General features: G+C 37.7%; 1 protein-coding gene across 7 annotated transcripts in view; it reads right to left on the bottom strand.

Moving 5' to 3' along the window:
• Window positions 1–21,804, bottom strand: part of LOC126868693 (band 4.1-like protein 4A) — a 62,633-nt gene that overhangs the window by 902 nt on the left and 39,927 nt on the right. For 5 of the 7 annotated variants that reach the window (XM_050624459.1, XM_050624458.1, XM_050624462.1 and 2 more), the window contains 10 exons: window positions 14,918–15,015; window positions 4,216–4,336; window positions 3,965–4,052; window positions 3,759–3,875; window positions 3,135–3,647; window positions 2,792–3,006; window positions 2,227–2,302; window positions 1,999–2,084; window positions 1,212–1,382; window positions 121–394 (listed from right to left, as the gene is read on the bottom strand). In XM_050624459.1, coding sequence (XP_050480416.1) covers window positions 121–394; window positions 1,212–1,382; window positions 1,999–2,084; window positions 2,227–2,302; window positions 2,792–3,006; window positions 3,135–3,647; window positions 3,759–3,875; window positions 3,965–4,052; window positions 4,216–4,336; window positions 14,918–15,015 — 1,759 coding nt within the window. Of the gene's footprint in view, window positions 1–120; window positions 395–1,211; window positions 1,383–1,998; window positions 2,085–2,226; window positions 2,303–2,791; window positions 3,007–3,134; window positions 3,648–3,758; window positions 3,876–3,964; window positions 4,053–4,215; window positions 4,337–14,917; window positions 15,016–21,804 lie in introns of those variants that run through there. The other 2 variants (XM_050624465.1, XM_050624463.1) reach the window with 2 other exon arrangements.

The following is a 21,804-nucleotide window of genomic DNA, read 5'->3' as shown; positions in this document are numbered from 1 at the left end:
CATAGTGAAGTATAATTACGTGTAGAAAGCGGAAGTAAAGAAAATAATGAGTTTCACTCGAAACCAAAATTGATAAACGAAAAATTGACGTCATAAACGAACAAGCGAAAAAATACGTACTACCCGATTAGGTTTAGCGCTGTCGGCGGAACTTGAGCAGCAACTTGAAAATTCCTGCGGTGTACTTTCCCCGAGCCCACTGTCCACATTACTTCCTATTAATATTCTGTTGTTACGAGTATAATAAAAGTCCTTCCTCATATTGCACTCGCTCCTACTACCATCGTAGTATTTTGTCTCGACTGGACTCGGCCTGGTCGGCGGCAAATTATAACTTCCGTCGCGACTATGTTGTATCATTCTTCTGTTTCTTTTGCCAACGGGTCCGATCGTTCTGAAAGTGATTCCTTGACAATCTTGCGATATCACGGCAAAATTTAAGCACAGCCCTGATCGGACACCAACGACATCGATGCATATTTTAGTTTATCAAACGTTCATAACATGGTTAATACATACTACGAGCCATATTGCATTCCCTAACGATACATATTTTTATTCACATTACAACACTAAGTTTTACTTAACAATTTCTCCATTCGTCGATCACTTACATACGTACGCCAATGTATTTAAAAGTCTATAAGTGTTTAAGGAGAGAATAACGTTACTGGCTACCTAAAGAGGGGTTCAGGGAATCGAGTCGACTGGCATGATGAAAATTTCGATCTGGATCGTTGACAATGATTATCTACCAGAACTTCAACACTCCCATATACCGATCACAATTAATTAACGATTAACACGATGCATTATACCATTACATAGAAAATACACAAAACATTTCAAAAGAAAACACACACGTACAAATGCTACAATTGTTTTTAGAACGTATTTTTATGGGACAGCAATGTGCTTTCATGGTATAGCGAAAAGCATCAGTATAGGTGCCAGCCAGGAAATAAATAAACAGGTGCGACAAGCTGTTAATCTCATCGATTTATTAAGGACCTATCATGCTTTAAATAAATAATAGGGGGCATGCTTAAAATAGATCACGTACATGCTCTTAATAAATTAAACAAAAAAAAAAAAAAAAGAAACACCGCATGCAATGGGAAAAATTTCAAACAATGACTACGGATCCCGTCTCATCCTCCAGTTGCGGAGGATGACTCTGGATGTTGCAGGCCATCTTGAGATCATCGTACCTAGGTAGGGACGATGAGTCTGCGTCATCCAATCGAGAATTGCTAGACTGTAGCACATTGCTAGACGTACATTGTTGTACGGATGATTGTGATTGAACCACCGTATATGGTATCTCTCGTCGTTGCTGTTCAGTCATTCCGGAAGTATCGACTAGCCCAAACTCCAAGTGTCTGCAAAATCAGCCATTGTTTCATTGTTTTACATTATGTCGTGTTACTCAAGGAAATTCATTATTTTTACAGAAACTTCCTTGCATAAATCATTGTGCAAATTGTTTGGTATAAATAATTCAATTTCATTCACACCAGAAGTAATTAGATTAGTATACATATGTTACATGGTAATACTAAGATTGTTCGGTTTATATGTACACGAGATACAGTTGTTTCATTTGGAGGGAGAAATATAATACAAAGTATTTGTGCAATTTTAACATTAAATATGTACATTTGAAATTAGATAAATTACATTTGTATTGGAGATGACGAGGTAGATAAAATTCACTTTGGATCATTTGGTTTTCATGCATTTAATATCTAACTTTAACTAATTTAACTATATATCGCTATAAACACAATAAAACAATATTGAAAATTTTATACAAAATAATATTACAAAAAGTTTATACTTAATATTATACTTACCCCTCCAAATCAAACAATTCTTCTACGTGTTCTCTCTTATCTTTATTTTTACCGAACAAACAGCATAAAAAGATGAGAAAGGAAACATCTATTTGATAAATGATTATTTCAGTATTGTTACAATTTCATAAAAAAAACGTACTTTCTAAGTTCGTCTGGCAATGGTTGCTTTTGAGAAGGACTCCGGTGTCTACTTCTATGCCTTCTTCTTGGTTCCGTGTGGCTCACCTATTAAAATATTCATTTTAATCAGTTTACATTTACGATAAAAGAAGGAAAACGCACGAGAAACTGTACGAAATAGAGAAGACGAAAGCATCGCTGAATATCGAATAAAAGAAATAATATTCAACATCTTATTCGAACTTACAACAGCCCGTTGAACCCCTTCGCCTTTCCGCTTCTGTGCTTCTTTCCATTGCGGTTCGGAATCTACCAATTCGTGTCTAAAAAGATTTACGCACGTATATGTAAAATCTTTTAATTCCAAAATATTCGTGCATAGTATAAAATGTTTTGTGATAAACTAAGTTGGCTCGTTCCACTTGTGATTTTACATTAAAGACATACTTCCCAGGCGCGTCGTCATTAAAATAATTATCACCTTTATATGCTCTACGTACCCTACCGTGAGAATATAATGAGTACAAGGGTTTCCTTCCCGTCCTCACGGTCGATGAACTTGCATAAGATGTTCTATCAAGATATTTCGTTTTCACATCACTGTCTAAGGGGCCTTTATTATGCCGATTAATTACCAATTAGGCTAACTAACGTATATCTTAGAATTTAGACGTATATCTTAGAATTCTAATTGTCTCAATGCACGATAACAAATGTAACGATGCTGATCAACGCAGTTGAGTTGTTTCTTTCGATTAATGTCTAATCGTTGACAACGAAGATGAGCATAAATAAATACAAGAAAATCGTACCTAGATGATCGGGAGCTTCTGTGCTTCCTACGGTGCTTGCGATGGCCCGATCTTGTATCCGAACCTCTCGATAGCTCGGATTCGCAATCAGAGTGACGACTATGTCTTCGATGACTATGACTATGACTTCTTCTACGATGACCACCGCGACTATGACTGTCTCCTGAACTTTGGCTCTCTACAGAGCTACTCCGTCGTTGGAGTCTGCTCAAGAGCTAAAAAGTGAATAACGATATAGCATTAACGCTAAGAATATTGAAATTCAACTCATTTCTGCTACACAATACGAAAAATTATAAAATGTAATCGAGTTAATAACAAATAACAGATGTGAAGAACGTACTGCCGGTGCCGTTCCCGCAGAGCGGACCGACCGAGGACTAGACGAAGTGTAAAGACCACGAGGTTGGCTCTGAGTCCACGGCGCGCTCCTGGTACTCCTAGGACTTGAATTATTCACTTGTCTCGCATTTTGAGTATTGCACAGAACGTTTCCCCCGACCGAATTGCTGCTCGGATTCGAATTCACTGTCGCGGGTGTTTCCACGAACGGGCCGACCATTTCTTGGCCTTCGACCACGCGTCGCTGTGCCCTACGACTAGGTGTTCTCTGGAAAATCGGCGGTGGATTCCGTCTAATCACTGTGTGCTTCTCAGAGCTAGACGGAGGACTGTACGAGCGGAAACGAGAGTAAGGACTCAAAGGTGGTGGACCGGTGGCCATCAACCGGAAGAATGCTTGGTGCTCCAAACAACACTTCCATAGATGTCTACAGGCACCTTTTGACGGTGACTCGAAACCGTGCGTTCTTTCCTCAGAATTCTTTTCGCTGACTCTTAGCATGAAATATCTACCCTGAAAGAAGTAATAGGATGATTTTTATGTATTTTAATGCTAATTATAGTAGCAATTTTGATATGTGAAACATATGAGTGAATAATGTTTCGAGAAATGACGTTTACCTACCTTATAATAGATCTTATTGATTCGAGGCCAATAGTAATTTCCCACTTTGGACTTGTTACGTAGTAGAATTATCCCACTCGGTGTCAGACCCAAAAAATACTCCACGCTATCTTCGCCCTGCGAATCGAGATTACGGGTTTTCTACACATTATCGTGTTTCGTTAAGGCATCGGTAACTTTTGTTCGTTTATACAACAAGTACCTACCAAAACGGGATGCAAATCAACCCCGTACATTTCCAGCCATTTCACCTTGTCCAAATAATTCAGCTCCGCGGCAGAGGGTAATTGTCCTCTGGAAAAGGAGGTCATTGTTACTTTAAATTACCTTCATTATTAATTGCGTGTATTGTGAAATCTATCACTTTACTTTCTATACTATATGTAAAACAAATGAAAGCGGGTATCTTCTTTACAGATGCTTGTGTTAAGGAATGTAATGTAAATGTAAGACATACACGAGAGTTTTATGAAGTTCCACTATACGATTTTCCAATTCCGTAGTTTGGTTCGCTAAAAACCGAAATTCAGTAACGTAGCCCACAGAATGTCGCCTTGGATCGTAGTCTCCGAGTTCCGCTGAAACAATCATATTAATTCAATGTTATTTTAATTCAAGAAATAATGTCTCTGGGAGTGTATCGCTTATTTCTGAAATCTTAAATTAGTTTATCCGGGCAAACAATATGTATAAACTTTTCTTCATAAAAAAAAACGTGCAATTATACTCTAAAAATTGATGACTCCCTGGTATATGTTGTACATTGTACACGTAACAGGTTACAAATATTTAATGTTTTCTCATTACGTAATTCCATATATTTTCTTTATACGGACACACGAGTTCATCGAGCATGCAAGACGTACACACGTGGAACACGTTCACGATTTATTTTCAAAGCATTAAGCAAATCGTCCAGTAACACGCATTCCGTCAACCGGATGCTTACACGCATTATCTACGCTAGGAAAAAAAAGTATGATAGCACTCTCATCCTGCAATCTACGTACGCACAAGTTGCGCCTAGTCCACCCTTCTTTTTCCTCTTTCTCCTTAGTTTCTTACCCTGCACGATCTAAACGCATGCAAGTAAGAGAAATTATGCCTTAAAGTTGCTGTTGCATTTTTCTTAGAATATCGTGCAATGCGAGCAAAAATTAAATGTGGTACAATTTGTTGAATTTTATTGGAGATAAATATATATGGAGATAATTTGTGCATTTTATTGGAGATAAAAAAAGGTGCAAGTTAGAAAATTAAACATTTTGTGATTACAATATTCAAATAGTTAGACACATGTAATTATTTTTTCGATAACATAGGAAACGAATCGTATCTAAGTGACTGTGCTACTCAAGCTTGTTTGAAATTTGAGATCTATATTTCTGATTTACCATTGTCTAGCCGCTGTCCTCGTTCCTTTTGTCTTTCATGCACCTAGTTTATCATGATATACGAGGTACTCAATTTAATTGTATAAGAAATTCCGTTTTGATGCACCAGTTTAAAACTTAATATATTAAGTTGTCCTAAAAGTTTCTCTTGTTTTGTAAGGAAACGATAGATAATCCATTTTATTCCAATAGAACCTGATACATTACGGCACAACATCGCATGCAAATTGCAACAGAGAAATTATTCGAACGTAATGCCACTTACGTATAATATTAGTTTCTATAAAATGTCACAACTATAGATATTATTGCTCATATTATAATATACATCATTAAAATTAGTCATTATTAAAATATAAAAGAAAAGTATCTTTTATTTTATCGTTATTATTTTGTAAATTTTTTACTTTTCGCTACTTTTCAAACTTTCACGAACCAAGTGACATATGCTGTTGACTGAACGATCGCAATCTGCTCCAATATTTGCTGCTACTTTCCATCGTAATGTGTAAATTCCAAATGCAAAAATGCTTAAAAGGGTCCCAACAACAGAACCAATTAAATTCACTTGGTCGCGTTGTGTAAAACTAAGATTTCAATGTCTACGCAACTAATCGCATAAATCTAATTTACATAAAGGAATTTCAGCTCGTCGGAATTTCGCTACTTTCGTCCTATCTCCAAGTTCTGCTTCTTCGAAACCTGTCACCGTCAATTGCTATAGGCTGCAGCACGGAAATGCCCTCCAGAAATCATCCTAGTCGCTTAATTGAATCACTGACTTTGATGAATATCGGCTGAGACCAGCACGAGGGGCACTTTATTTTCTCGCTGGTTTGGTCTCTCTCCGGTCCTTCGCCTACCATACAGAACAGAATTCCTGCACCTTGTCGTCGTCGATTTCTTGTATGTTCATTCGGTCATGTAATTACGAGACCGCTGGTCGTAGACTACGAAACGATCGGAATCAAGCCGCAAAACGCGTTACCAGGGTCCAAGAAGTTTTGCCTAAATGAAGAGGAATTTGTTCGATGATGAAAATGGTATGCGGAGATGTTCGACCATGTGGACGATTATGGAAGAAGAACTGTCTCGTACGTGAGGAAAGAAGTAGTGAGTGGAGCCGAGGAATGCGACTCGATCGATAAAAGTCGTCGCTCGTAATTAAAACCTTTGGATTCTACCTTTACATTTAACGAGACAACGATTTGATCGTTGATCGATGGAAATTGGTGATCGAAGGGGAACGAGGTGTATTGAATGGAACGAGGAGCAATCCTTCTTGGTATTGAAAGTTGTTGAAAGTTGCGAATATTAGTTGTGCAGCTTGTTAGTTCGGTTTAGAAGGCGAAGGAGAAGTCCAAGTTCGTTGAAATTAAAAAGAAAATTTAATTAGACTTAGAACGACGTAAGGGAATATACGGTAATTTATATGTCGACTTGTTGATTAGTAGCTAACTATAAATTTCCTTCTTTGAAGTTGTTAAATCTGTAAGTATTACTTTTCAGTTATTTTTCATTTATTAAATGTGAAGTTTTTCAATAAATGCAAAAATAAAAGATGTAAAAACGAATATTTTGTAATTGAAAAAATAAACAAGACAAAATGTTTACCGATATGGTTAATTGATCATTCATAGTATCCTGATGGCAATACCGATCGAATGACTTCACGAATACCGTGAGTTCCATAAAATAAATTGCTTAGAACGAAAGTCGTATCATGCTGCAGAGTCATAGTCGATAAAATACGAAACAAATTTCTTTTCAACTACCCAGTTATTAAAATGTTGCTAAAAGGTTTCTTACAAGGAACAATGCATTGCCATTTTAACACAAATATTTATAATATTTATAAACAAATATTAAAAATTTTTATTTCTGGTTATTATTTGTCAGGTAACTTTTATATCAGCTTTTATTAATAATTCTAGTTATTTGAGATTTTATTCCTGGGAGGAGCACAAGCTTGTTCCAAAGTAATTTGGTACATCGTAAGCAAGAAATCACCCTTTTGATCTACGAAATTGAAATTATATTTTATAAAAAGATACGGAAATCCTTTCAAGTTACATTTCACTGACCGTCCTTTGTACATCTTTGATTTCTATCCGCTTGACCAATAATTTCCAAGGCCCTTTATGCTATTTCCTTTCGCATTTCCAATTACAGAAGTGAAGTGAACTACTCGAATTTCTTCTGTCAACGCAATTACTTCAATGGTGTTTTCGTTTACTAAAAATGTTTCGATCAAAAGTTATATATTCAGTTACGTAACGATATTTTTTATACAAAGAGATATAAAAGTTCAAGTCGCATACTAAAATTAGCTCTGATTGAAAACTTAGTCGATTCAATATTCACTTTGGAATAAAAATCGCTTAAAATAGTAATTTCATTGAGTGGTATTCATCTATATGAAGGTACGCATCATTAAGAGACGACGGGAAGCAACGATAGCAGGTTAAACGTACGAAACAATTAAGTTTTCAAATAGGATTCCATTGTCCGTGTTTCAATGAGGCATTCTCGAGAATTTTTCTTCATGTTCGAAGAACGGAAGGAGCCGCGGAGCGACAGTGGGAGTATAAATTAATTTACGAAGCGAAACAACGCTCTAAAAATGAATTCATCCCGTCCGAGTGAAGGGAGCTCGACAGTGCAGGAAGAAATACGCGTGACAATAATGGAATTCACCCCAGTGAGGCTCCGGAAAAAAAACGAAAGAAACGCCTAAAGGTGTTTTCGTCGCCGTTGTAATGGCATTGTAAGCTCAAAGCTCCTTGGCTATCTTGTTTGAGATCTCCGTGGAGTTGGACAACGCTTTTCGCTGGCGCAAGCACTATCTCCCATTCGTAAAACGACGACCGGGTCTACTTATTTCCAGAGTAACTCCAATATTTGCGGAAGCTGAGCGTAAAAGGGTTCGTCGCTGGACGAATCAGATTCATTGCTCGAAAGAAAAACGCGTTACCAAAGAGTGGTGCATTTTCAGGGGAGACGCTGGAACGAGAAAGAGATAAAAATCATGTACGAGTGACTATCCTGGTTGGCGAGTTGATTAATATTCGTCGTTAAACTGTCTTCCTCGTAAAATTACTTCCCGACGCTGAACAAGCGCGTAATTGCGTACGCTATATAACGGCCAAGTTTCGCTCTCGTCCCTTCTTTTTCTTTTGTATTCATGGGAGAAAAAGGTTTCTTTAATTGCTGCCAGCCGCATAAACCAAGGAAAATGTGGAATTTTTCAAGAACACCGTGCAATATCGAGGGTTTGATTAAATAGATGCGATGAATAAGTCATACGAATAAATTTGAAAGATGATTTTCCACGTATAGACGTGAAAATATGAATTTCACAAAACAATTCCATTCAGACGAGCTTTGATTATGAAATTCGCTAATATCGTTCTTACTGAAAATATTTCATTGGCGCCTTGACTTTAACAAATTTCTCGACTTTTGCTTAATTTTTCAACGTTAACTTGTTGTTTGTTGTATATTCTCTGCTTTGTATTCTTCCTGTTTACTCTTCGTTCTTTGCCAGTTGATTCTCTGTCAATGACTAGTTAATTGAAGGATCCTCGGTTGTACTGTAGTATTTAAAACTAACAAACTCAAAATCAATATGTATTCTACCACGTATCTTCCCTATATACGTACTTACTCTATCTCTTTACGCCATTCCAAACACCTAATATTTGCTTATCATCCAACACACGTGACGTTCGTTTATGTTCAGCGTTACAGCAGCTTATTAGTTTAACCTTTACGATTGCCGAGGCAAAGAGAAGGAACAAAGAAGGATTAAAATTAAGATAAAATAAAAAGGATATTAAAATCTTGAATTTCTATTGGACAGTTAAGAAGCTACTTTGAGATAGCTCTTTTACCGCGGTAAAAGAAACAGACAGTGACTAGTATTTTTAGTATTACGCAAATCGCAATCGCAAGATCTCTGGTAGACGAATCACGTTCCGAAACGAAGACTTCTGGGTTCGGTAGTATCGAAGGAAAGAGCGCGTCTCGCGTGGAGAAGCGCGGAAAGAAAGGCAAGCAGGAAAGTCGAACACGTAAAATTCTGTTGCTCAAGATGTTGCAATCCATCGTCGCGCGGTGATCTCATCCGTGGCGAACCGCAGTCGCATTCAGAGAAGTTTATCTCCATTTCGCGAAGCAAAACGCGTGCCATGTCCATTTTTCTCTCTCTCGCCAGCTTCACGCCTTCCTCGTCCGTTCCGCGTTTCGTTGTCAACGGGCAGAGAGACTGAACAAGAAGAAAGGGCATTCATTTCGTCCCTTTTGACGGCGATGAGACGCAAACACGACCGTATCTTTTTCTCTCGTTCTCTTTTCTTCTTCCACTGTATCTACTCTTTCTCTATTTGCATGACTTTGAATCTCAGCAGCAGATAACTAACGCGTGGACCTGGAGCTTTCTTCTGGTCGGCTCTTGGCAGCGTCGTCGTCTTTCCATCGCGTACGTTAGACGAGAACGGGTCGATGTTTCGAAATCTTCAACCGTTAACTTATTTTTTAGTTTTTAGTATTTCTTTTGAGTATTAATTTTACACGATATCATTTTCTCCTGGCATTTTTGTTCTTCTCGTCATTTTTCTTAATATACCTAAAGTATATCACACGCTATTGTGCAAACGAAAACTTCGACTCAAAGATACAGGAAAGGAGTAAAATCTTTCACGAAGATCGATTACTTTCTCCATTCTATCTATATTTGAACGGAAGTATTTCGAAATAGAAACGAGTATCTGCAAAGGGTGGAAAGTTAGAAGCACTTTAGGAAAGCTTAACTCGTTTACATGGCCGTCTCTTTTCACCGGCGATATTGAAATTACTTGCCGCTCAAACGTTCTGTCAATTTTTTAACACCACTTTCGTTGAACCATGTCTTTGCTGGATACTTTATCTGTACTCTGTATTCGGAGGACAAAAGATTCCAGAACTTTTTTCGAAACGTTCCCTCCATCTGTTACTTTCGACAAACGTTTGAATTGTTTAATTAATTACATTTACTATCAAAATTTTTGTCACGGCGTATAATTTTGTAAGATATTTAATATTTGTTAAATAATATGATATGTAACTCAAGTTAAATGTAAACAATCAGAAATTTAGTGACACCAAAGAAATGAAATATAGTTTCCATGTTAGATATTTGCCTGCAAGAGTGCAGGATTAATTCAGGTTTTGCAACGGGTTCGCGATTAACATGAGTGAAAACGGGCGAAAACGTGGTGATTTTTCACATCGCCGTGTTTACCATCGACAAAAGTGCTCCGGTACAGCCTCTTGATTTCAGACTGTGAAGTAAAAATGAGGATACTTCTTCGTACTTTTCTATTTCATGATGCTTTCCTTGGGATTCCATTTAAAGGTGAAAAATATATTCAAATGTGCATATTATTTTTTCTTTTAACTCCTCGATTACGATATATAGCATTCCACTTAAATTAAGAAAATATAGCTTCCTTTAAGTACGGATTTAGTGAAAATTTAAATAAAAGGTAGATTGTATTATGCAAAGTAAATAAAATCTGTGGAGATCAATTTTGTTCATTTCGAACGAAGATTCTTTCAAAATATATTCGACGATCAGTGAATTTCAAATTCTCTCAGCACGATTCGCAATTGTCTTTCGATTCAAGACGTGCAAAGCTAAGTCTACACCGACAGACGATTGTCCCCAGACACATGTCGCAGACAATCAGCGTTTATCTTTCGTGCAAAATCCGCAGAAAGATAGATGCTGATTGGAAATGTCGACTTAACTTAAAGCTAGTCGTAATTTGCACGTTCATCAGCGTGAAAAGTTCATAGAAAATAGAGAAAAGTATGTTTCGTGATTCCGAGCGGATGAATGCGGTTCTCCAAAAAGATTCGATGGAACGGTGTTGCGCGTTGCCTGTTCACCGGAAAGGCGATGAAAAAGAAACGATGGTGAAGTGTAATTTCGACGTGACGGCTTTGTGCCGCGTGGGTGCATAATGTAGCACCTACCATGCAATTTTGTTTAGACTCTCTCGGAAATAAGCGTGCCCGAGCGTTAGGCGTTGCCCCGTTAAATTTCCACCGACGCTATCCTTGTCTTGCAATGTTGACGGCTCGGAACCAAGGCGGCGTTATCGCGATAAAAATTGCACACGTTTCATCGTTCTCCTCGTGTTTTGTCTACTTCGACCATAGGGAACGCAGATTGCCGTCGCGTAAAATCTTATCGGGCACGACTCGCTTCCAAGCGGTAACACGGTGAAGAAAGATGGGGATAGAGAGAATAGTGCAACGATTCTTCATTTGAAAGCGTATTAGGTTACATGATGAATGATTCGAGTTACTCAGTTTTTTCCAGGTATTTCGTGTTTTAATAAAAAGAACTTTGGATTAAAAGCAATAGTGAAAAATCGATAGAAATTGAGCAGCAATTCCAGGACATTTTTACAGTGAACTTTTTTGAACCGGTGCATGTTAATAAGTAAGTTATTGTTATATAAATCTATTTTAGTTATGTGTCAAATTTAAATAAAAAGTCATGCGAGTGAAATTGTAAACAAATAATTTTTTATCAATGCAGTAAAATAATTTCGATAAATGAATTTTGACTGCAAAAGAATCAAACTCCTTTTTCCTTACCGTTTCCGATTGGAACATGCTACTGTACAATACTACAGTTAAATTGATTACACGTGAAATTATATGCGTTAATTGAATTACTGCACTTAAATCGCATCAAGCTAATTAAACAGGGTGATTAAACGTTAGCATAAATTTGGTGCAAATCATAGGAAATGAAATTTAATTGAAAAAGCAAAAACAATCGTTAGAATCAAGTTCTCTCTTATCAAAAGCTGTCAATACTACTTAATACTCGAAATACTAGGAATTTATGAGGTACCAAACAGCAGTTATTAAGCTAATTATTTTGGACCTTTGTCAATTAACGATGTGCAACATTAAATCTCAAATTACTAAAAAATTCTTCAAAAAATTTTCTGAAAAACTTGAAAACGTACTCATTAAAAATTCAAATAATTTTTATTAATAATTTTATATCAACGGAAATCTTTGCGTTTCCTTAACTTGCTTTATTTTTCATCTTTATATTAGAAAATAAAATCACCTTAAGCATAATACCGTAAGCATAAAGTCACGTTTAATTTAGATCTAACCATTAACTGCTACATTATAAATTTATGCGATCGTAAAATCCTCGAAACCTGTGCCTGTAGAACCTTCTCGATAATTATCGTCTGTTTATCGTCGATAATTGCGTGAAACTAGCCTTACGAGATCAAGCATAACGTTATCGTGGGTTACACAAACCCGATTCCGCCTATTTTTTGCATAATGTTATTCCAGATGAGAAAACCTGAACGACCTCTTCTTTGCATGCAGGATTCAAGGGCAGTGCAAACCATACCGGAAGACGATGCCAGGAAAGTCGAGTCGTTGACAGTGAAACAAAAGGAGTTACGCCTCATTTTCAGAATTATAGTGGCATCTCTAATGAGGAACGAGCACTCGGAGGCCATTTGTGGTTCACGTTGGTAATTGTCTCGGCAAGATTACTTGCTTAAGCGATTTTCCTTTACGCCTGCTTGCGACTCGACGTTTGCGCGTTCCCGGCCAAGAGCGCTCTGTTTCTTCGAATTGTCTTCCCTTAATTGGATGTGATTCTCGGTTTCAATTAGCGCAGTTTTTTTCGCGATAATTACGGAAGTGTCGTGTTTAACGAGGATCAAAACTGATTTAAGACTATTTTTCTAAAGGTTTCGTTGAAATTCTTGGAATTTCCTTGTTAAATCTGTTAGAGTAATCTCCAAAGAAATACCAATCTCTAGGAAAAATGATAAAATATATTATCGAACTAAAATTAATCGGTACATTTCACGCGAAAGTAATTTATCTCTGTTTTGAAATATTTTATGAGGATAGTTAGTATTTGTTTCGTTATATTTCACGTTTTTGTTAAAATATATTTGATAGGAATCGTTACCATTAAATTCCATAAATCGTGCAATGAACTTGCACCCTGTAATTGGATTATTATCTTGTAGTTCTGAAGGAATTAATTTGTGGAGTTACGAAGAAAGCTACGATATTAATTAAGCTAAATTCCCCAGTTAGTTAAGAGTTGATAGAAGGTACCAAAAATTGAATGGTATAATAAGATTTATCTTATTACTTCGCTGTTTTCGTCAGGATAGTCATCGCTAAAACTTCAGATTTACAAAATCAAGGCAGAATACCTAAAAAGATCGAATGTGCTAGCAGATAAAATTTGAATGAAATTTCCAAAGGAATTTATGAGAACTTTACTGGCTGGAACAGGTATTTCACGAATCATTACTTTGCGTCCTTAGTTAAGCATTCACAAAGCCCTGAACGCGTATTTTTAGATTTTTTCTATTGAAAAAGATTATCGTTGAGATTTTCAATAAAAAGATTATCTCTGGCTTAATAGCAAATAACAAATAGTTATCTTTACTACAAATTTTTTTTTTAATTTACTTAGAGGAAAATATGATTAAATGCATTCGTTGCGCTTATTGATACTAAACTCAACGTTCTGTTACAAAAGTAATTATTTAACCACTTTTAAGAATACAACTGCATTTCACAATGTCAAATACCGTTGTATAATCAACATTAATTAATATTAATTAACACGCTTTTCGGTTTATTTTTGCGATCAAATAGAACTGTGCAACGTTAGCTAGTGTCCTTGAATTCTTAAACCTATTCCTTTGAAAGAGTCGCTACTTTACGCCGGAGGAACAGATTCCCTCTTGAATTATTTCGTTCAATTAGCATAGGTTCGATTTCCTTTTCGTTGAAAAAATTGTCTCGTTACTCGGGCCGGGAAAATAGTTAATCCAGCTTTGCAACGAACACGTTTGGAACTGAATGTTAATGCAACAACGGTATTACCAACTCCTCCCATTCTTCTGCATCTACGAGTTAACTTTCTTTGACCTTGAGAAGATTAATACGCCGGGATTTAATTAAAGCTACCAATTTTAATCATAGCGTTCATTAGAAGCGGTAATAATCTTCGTGCTCAGTCGGCTGACGGAAGCCGCGTTGTGAAAAGAAATCGAGCGAACATTAACCATCTGATTGATTGCACTTGCCGCGTTCGCTTCCGTGATACATTTGCATAATGCATTTCCCTCGGAAAATTATAGCTTTACCGGTTTGAAAAATCTGTCCTTACTGTGAAATCGCAAAATAGACAGATTTTTGATCGTTTAAGAATAAGATCCTCCATTTTTATTTCCTGTGATCGAGTGGCGTAATTTGTTCACGTCGACTATTTGCATCACATTTTCGAGAAACAAACAAATAAAAACCACACCTAATTATTTCATATTCTTCTCCGGAGAAATAACTTGCACATATATATTTTTGTTGCACCATAAGTTTACGTGATCGGAAATTGATGGATTTTAAGATCTTCGTTCAATTATTTATGGATACCTTTTTTCTTTTTCACCGATGTCGTCTTAGCAAAATTCGTTATCAGCTGAAAAAAATGTTTGCGAACTTTGTCGCATGTTACGTAATACTTTCTAAGACGCAACACACGGTTCATAAGTGAAAATTCACTTCATATACGTTGAAAATATCTATATCTATTGTCAGTTTTGGTAGTAAATCATACAAAACCTGCCTCTAACGAGTAACTATAATATTTATTAAAAATTTATATACTTTGCGAAAGTAATGTGAAAAAGGTCATATTCTTACATTGGACGACGTATGCTCCTAATTCCGCGGCCAGGTCGAACGACACAGGAAGTCGTCCTTGGAGAATATCCTGCTTCACTTGGAGGAAAAACTGGTACCTTGAATAAAAAAGAACACATATTTTTATCGTATGAATAAAAAGCAAGAACAAGACGACAAACTTTTCCTTCGATAGTTTTCGATGAAAATTTAATTTTAACACACCTGTTTTATTTTTAATATTAAAATTGTTTTACGTACTATATAACCATACACCTCGGAAAATAATATAATATTCCATATAATACAATAATAATATATAATGTAGTAATATAAATTTCTATACAATTCTTCTTGCACACAATTTATCGAGATAATATTTTATAAACTAGGTAATAGATCTTTCCTTCTCTCAAAGATATGATAAAGAAAACGTTTGGCAGCCACTGTATGTATGTCGCGTATATAATTAATGACGTATGACACGTATAAACGTCTTACACACGAGAGAAGCAAAAGAAACGAAGCGAAAGAAGCGAAGCAGAAGAAGCGAAGCAAAAGTGGAAAAAGGAGAAAAAGACGAAGAAGAATGGGAAGGAAAAAAGGAAAAGTTACGAGATGGGGTCAACTTGCGGCTCGACTCGCCGTGAACTTCGATTTTGCCATCGTTGCCCTCGCGGTTTCTCCTCTTGTAAAGTCGTCGTTAAAGGATTTCGTAGTTTCTTTTTCTTTTCTCGCTTGTACCATCCGTTGCCACGACCTTTCTCTGCCGATATTACTTGCCGTCTCTTTCCTTTCGCGCGCGTTCTCCCTTTCATGCTCGTATGCACGTTTTCCCTCGCAAGCAGATTCCTTTTCGCTAGCACACTTTTTCTCCGCTTCTTCTTTTCCCTCGCTTTTTCTTCATTTTCTACCTGCCAATCTCTCGTGCCTTCTCGTTCTTTGCTCATCCACCAGAATCGCTTTCACCCCCCGTTCTGTCATTGAGAATATCTCACATTCGTCCTGACTGTTTTCCCGTTGTTCTATTTACAAACACGATTTATCAGCAGCGAGCTCCAGCAATATATTTTTATTTAAGTCCTGCTGACACGGCGTGAAAAGTTCACGAAGAATTTTGAAAAGCGATTGAGGTAAATATGAATAAGTATCTTTCTGATTCTTAGATTCCAAAATAATATTTGATTTAAAAGTTTAATACAATTCTTTAAGAAACATAGTAACGTTGTAACATTCCCTCATATCCTTGAGCAGTATCTCCTTTCTTTAGCTCCAGCAATAGGTGTCTTTTATAGAAAACGACATCCTCGCTTAAAGCACCGTTTGCTTGGCTCGTCGCGCGATAAACATCCTTTCTATTTCATTTTCTTGATATACACGATCCCCGAACGCTGTTTATTAACGCATGAATAATTCCCCGACCGGTTGTGAATCCTCCACATCCTTCGAAGCCAGACCGAATCCCCGACAGACATTTCCCTCTTTCATATTCCATTTCTTCTCCATTCTCCTGCCCTTTATCTTTTTCCTCCCTTAGTCTGCTGATGCAAGGATTACCTGCGAAATTCGTTTTAGGATAATTCCATAGGATTTACCATCGCTCTTCCGTTTTTCCCGCCTCTCCATCCGCGAATTCTCGTCGCGCGTATCGTTCGTCTCAAACACAAATATACACGCGTATATAGCTCTCGTCTCGTTTGTACTCTCTCTCAACAGACTGCAGAAGAAATTTAATATATTATCCTGAAATCATTAAGATCCCATTTATTAAGTTCCTCTTTTTCGCTAGAGGAATTCTTCGTCTCTTCCTTTTCCAGTCATCGCCTCAATCAGTCTGCTTTCTTGTCTCGTCTTCCTCGCGTCCCTCCCTCGTTTAACCTCGTCCTCCCTTCTCTCTCCTGCTTTTTTTTCTCTCGCATACTTGTTCTTTTTTCCTGCTAGGTCCACGTTTTCCTTCCTCTTCTTCTTGCTGCCGATGCAACCTCTACTCCCTTTCATTCTCGTTTCTCTCTTTCTCCCTTTCTCGGCAACCTCCTGCCTCCATCTCTTGCTTTCTTTTCGCCACCGTTACCCGATCGTGGGGAATACCGCTTATTAACACGCCACGTCAGTGCCTGCCGACTATAAATCTGCTCGCGTTATTAAGGAATTGTCAATTCGCTTTCCGGGCCGCTTTCTCATTTTTCAAAGTCGGATAAAGACGTCTTCGCCGCGTTTCCCTCTCGTTTCTCAAGTTCTCGTGCTCTCCTTCGTCTCACCCATACCACTTGAACTCTCGAGGAATTACCAGGCGATTCAAGTCCCGACCTCTTCGTGCACCGCCTCCATTTACATCGCGTTTCAGACGTTCCTGGTTACGTTAACTTTTTACGTTTCCGCGTAAACTATACAGTGTAAATGCGCGCGCACGCGACGTCAAATGAGATTCGGTTTTAAAGCATTTCGACAACAGTTAACGAACTTTTCGCCAATCGTCTATTTTCTTCTTAACCTATTTTACACGTTACAAATTATCCTTTATTGTCACCTTTACATGCCTTTCTTTTTATCATTTATATCGCCTTCTACTTTCATCCATTTTGAACCATTTTATTTTATTCCTTTCCACGTTCTTTTACTCGTTGCTCGATCTTCGATCTTCAAAAATGTCAGTTCCATGAACACACAAGTATGCTTTAATCGTATCAACTTCGAAACGAATTATTCGTTGAATTTCTTTTGTTAGAAGTGTAGGATATTTTACAGAAGTAAGATAATCGATGTAATAAAACAGCAAAAATACATTACAATTAGAATTACCAAAAGGAGTAAGAAAGTAGCGTCAATGCCTACGTATGCAAACGGGTTAATTGATTAGCGGATAAAATAGAAAGTCTTTGCAAAAGATTGTAAAGAAATAACAAAAGGTTGCAGAAAGTAAATCAAATTTTATACATTTTATGCCCTTTGAGCGAATCTCTTTTTGAGAACACCTAATCGACTCGTCTTTCTTCATGGATTCCCTCATTTCTTACTTGTGGAACTTTAGTTCGCTCGTTTCTCTGATTCGTTCGCGCGTGCAAGAAACGCTCGCCAAAGTGAGCGATAACGACACGGAGCGGGTCGCGCGCACGCACGAACGAACGCAGGAACGAATAATTTCGACGCACTCGGAATTCTCAAACGTTACCGGCAATTCTGGAATTCCCTGGAATTTTGAGGTTCGCGATCGACCACAGATCGCATGCAGGCGTGACGTCGAACGAAAATTGTCGGCATTATCGGTGCATGCGCTAAATTTCACGGCAAACGGCGCGTTTTCGCGCTCTCAGAAAATCGATGATCGCTCGTGACTCCAAATGAAAGCACGAGTTCACCGAATACGTGCCTTGAAAAGTGTACAGGGAGAACTGACTGCCAGCAATTTGTTACAGCGTTCTTTTCGCAAAAGTTTCAGTTCTCTCTGACGTTATCTCTACTGTAAATTCTATTCCTTGCAATAAGTATTCCACGTTGTTAATTCGGTTTTCTCTTAATCACGTGGTTTCTCGTCAAATATATTAGAATCCAATAAGTCCGGACCGACAAAGACAGAATTCGTAACGTTTCAGATGAAATGGGAAGTTTATTGGTTCAGGATGTATCTAAAATTTTGAATATTTAGAAATTAAACGTCTATTTAAAGAAAATAGAAATGGTACTGAAAACGGAAGCTTTTAATAAACAGCGTAACAATAAACGGCACGGATTTGCTGGACGACCTAATATATAACTTAAGATAAAACGATATAAGCTGGGCAGTAACTTATGACTCACCAAAATAAATAGCTCGTCGTTTATCCTATTTAATCGTTTCGAAAGTCCACGACTACACCGAACAACGTATCGGAGGTAAGCACCTTGCTGAGGAGTGTCTGGGTGTCGCGTATCCCATATTCAACGCGCCTTTTTATATTTGCACGCGACCATACACGAACGAATAAAAGCGGAGAATCGTCGAAACGACAATGTCTTATCCTCACTGCACGAACGGATGCGCTACTTCTTGAGCTACGATTTTATATCACGCAGTCCAGTCGCACAATCTGTATCTGTATTTTATATCCTGTTATATCATGTCGGGGTACGCAGCCGGGAATTTTTTCCGCGTGTTAAGGAGCTTTCACACCGACGGGCGACCCGAGGATTTGTGAATCAGAACATGCTACAGAGCTGTGAATTTTTCTCGAGGAGGAAAGCTTTGGGAAAACGGGGAAAGTTTCGTCCGTCTTATCGGGGATTAGTCACAGGTATGATAACATAGAAAGGTGGTATTTCGCTTGGTAGAAAGAATTTTCTACGATAGATTCATAATATTACCTGCGTGATTGGCAATACTAGGTGTAAAGAATTTTTCATTCATGCAAACTTCTTCCTTTTTTCGTCCATTTCGTCCATGGATGCATCAAATATGAATATTCAATAAAAATAACGCAACAACCGCCCCATTCCAGAAAAGAATCTTTACAAGAATCTATACACCTCATCTCGTTTAGTACTTTTATTCAATGAGAAAACTCTGGTAAATTCAGTTGCATGCGCATTCCAAGATGCCAATCGAGAAAAATAGTTTACTATCGATTTCCATATTGCGTTTGCAATTACAAGAAATTGCACCGGCGAATATCGAAATACAGCCATGTAAATCGATGTACGGATGGCGCACCGACATATAAAACAGTCCTCTGTGAGCGTGAGCGAGCGAGGTGGAAGCCAGACACGGAATTGCTACGTCAATGAAACATCGTCGAGGGCCTCTGGAACTCGAAGAAAAAGGAAGTTACGATCTCCTGGAGGATCGTGGGCGGACATTAGTAACGATAGGCAGCGGTGCGAGTTGCCTTCTAACGTTTCTGCGCTACCGAGATGAAGAAAAGCCACCTAACGAGATTTTGTGAGATTAAACGATCGTAAAACAACGCGGAGATATCATCGATTAATGGCATCGCGTAATGGTATTCTTGAACAAATCAACAAAATATTCATTGATATAGAAACAAATTAACAAAATATTTATTATATAACTGCGAATAAATTAAAAGTGATTTTGTAGTTCGTTTAAGATTTATTGAGAAAATTCAAATAACGTTGCATTTTCGTGTTAAACATAATCGTGGTTAGATTGGAAATATGTTTATACATGTTGTTTATACTCATCTTATGTGAGTAGCTATTTTGTGTATAGAATTACCTTACTCTAAATCAGCATAACGATTTGCTTTATTTTTCTAGGTATACGATAGGAAACAAAAGTTTAGAAAAGGTAGACGCGGAGAACAAAAGAAAAAGAAACGCCTACCGTACGAATTCAACAATGTTCTTTATAATTTTCATTTTCGGTAGGTAATTATTATCTATCGATCAATGGTTAATTGCTATGGACCAGCGAGAAATACGCTGCCTCAGGGCTAAATATGCTAATCTATAGTCAAGAACCCGAAGTTAGTTGTTGGATAGAAACGAGAGAGGTGTTTCCGTTTCGATCACCGGAGGGGTCAATACTCTCGTCTGCGGTACTGATACAGCGAAACGGCTATCAGACGTTTCGCGAACTTCGCATAGTTTTAGCAAAACTCGAACTAACGCATCGACTGATACCTGACCGCCTATTACATATTTTACTCGTTGGGAATTTCTAGAATTTTAGAACGATCAACATGCAATTTGAATAAAATTATAAAATCTCTTTCAATGCTTTCCACTCAACGATAAAAAGCGCCTACATGTAAAAGAAAATATCAATAATATTTTGGAATTAATTTTCTAAAAATGCACACTACACGTTATAAAACAAGGAGATAAAAGGGACTTAGAAATGCATTACTACAGTCGGCAGATCGAATAATTCTCTCTCATCAACCACTCCCTAAACACTCTGCCATTATACACAAATCGTTTATCCGACAACAGTCGTCGTATTTCCCTCGTTATTCGTATTCCATCGTGTAGCTATAAGAAGATCGAGACAACTACGACATAGAATTGGAACGTCCACGATTCTGCCTCGTCGTACAAGCCGAACGACGATGCTAACAGTCACATAAATTTTCACAGTTCGCGTTTTAACACCTTCGAATACCACGATATTGCGAAACTAAATAGTCCTTAACGTTCGTCATCTGCTCGCGAGAACAACAAAAGTAACAGCGGTAGGACCGTAAAACGCATATCGCGAACGTGTACGATCGTATCTTTCCTTTGAAAAACTCGCTCCATCTCGGTGAACACACCAAAAATCAAGGACGTTTAACCATTTTGCATCTGTGGCCGAGTTATCTCGCGACGCAATGTCATTTGCGCGACGCTTTAGGTGAGATGTACATTCATTAAAACGCGAGATATCTGATTTGGATGAAAATTAGTTTGCGAGAAATCTTCGAAGTGCGATGGATTTAAATAATGCCGAACGTAAGATGCGTTTAGCATGCACTTTCCACCTAATACGTGTACCCTAATATCCATACAGTCTGTCTTTCTTCATTTTGCAGTCTTCTGCATTTGCTTCGAGATTTGCTTAAACATTCTTTCACTAACGTTCGATCCTTTCGCTAGAACCTCAGTCTCTCGCAATAAGCGAATAAAAAGAAGCAATCGCGCAGAATTCCCGTTTCAAAGTTATGGTCTCGATATTGTAACGTTTATTTAGAAATATCGAAAAACAGACACGCGAGATATAGTTGTAACCAATCTGCATCGTTCGTGTTATAATTCTCGAGCAGCTTTCGATTTCTGCGAAAACAAATATGCAGTGATGGCGGGAGCAAATGCGCATCTTACCGGAATTATTTATAAGCGGTTGGTAGCGCGTAAATATTGATATCCCGCGGTTCGTTCATTGTGCAATGGAGTCGAAGATGCAACCACGACGGGGCCTCGACAAGCGTCCATCG

Source organism: Bombus huntii, chromosome 8 (assembly GCF_024542735.1).
Source record: "Bombus huntii isolate Logan2020A chromosome 8, iyBomHunt1.1, whole genome shotgun sequence".
Taxonomy (NCBI): domain Eukaryota; kingdom Metazoa; phylum Arthropoda; class Insecta; order Hymenoptera; family Apidae; genus Bombus; species Bombus huntii.
The sequence above is the reverse complement of the archived record's forward strand: the minus strand, read 5'-3'. Positions and strand labels throughout refer to the sequence as shown.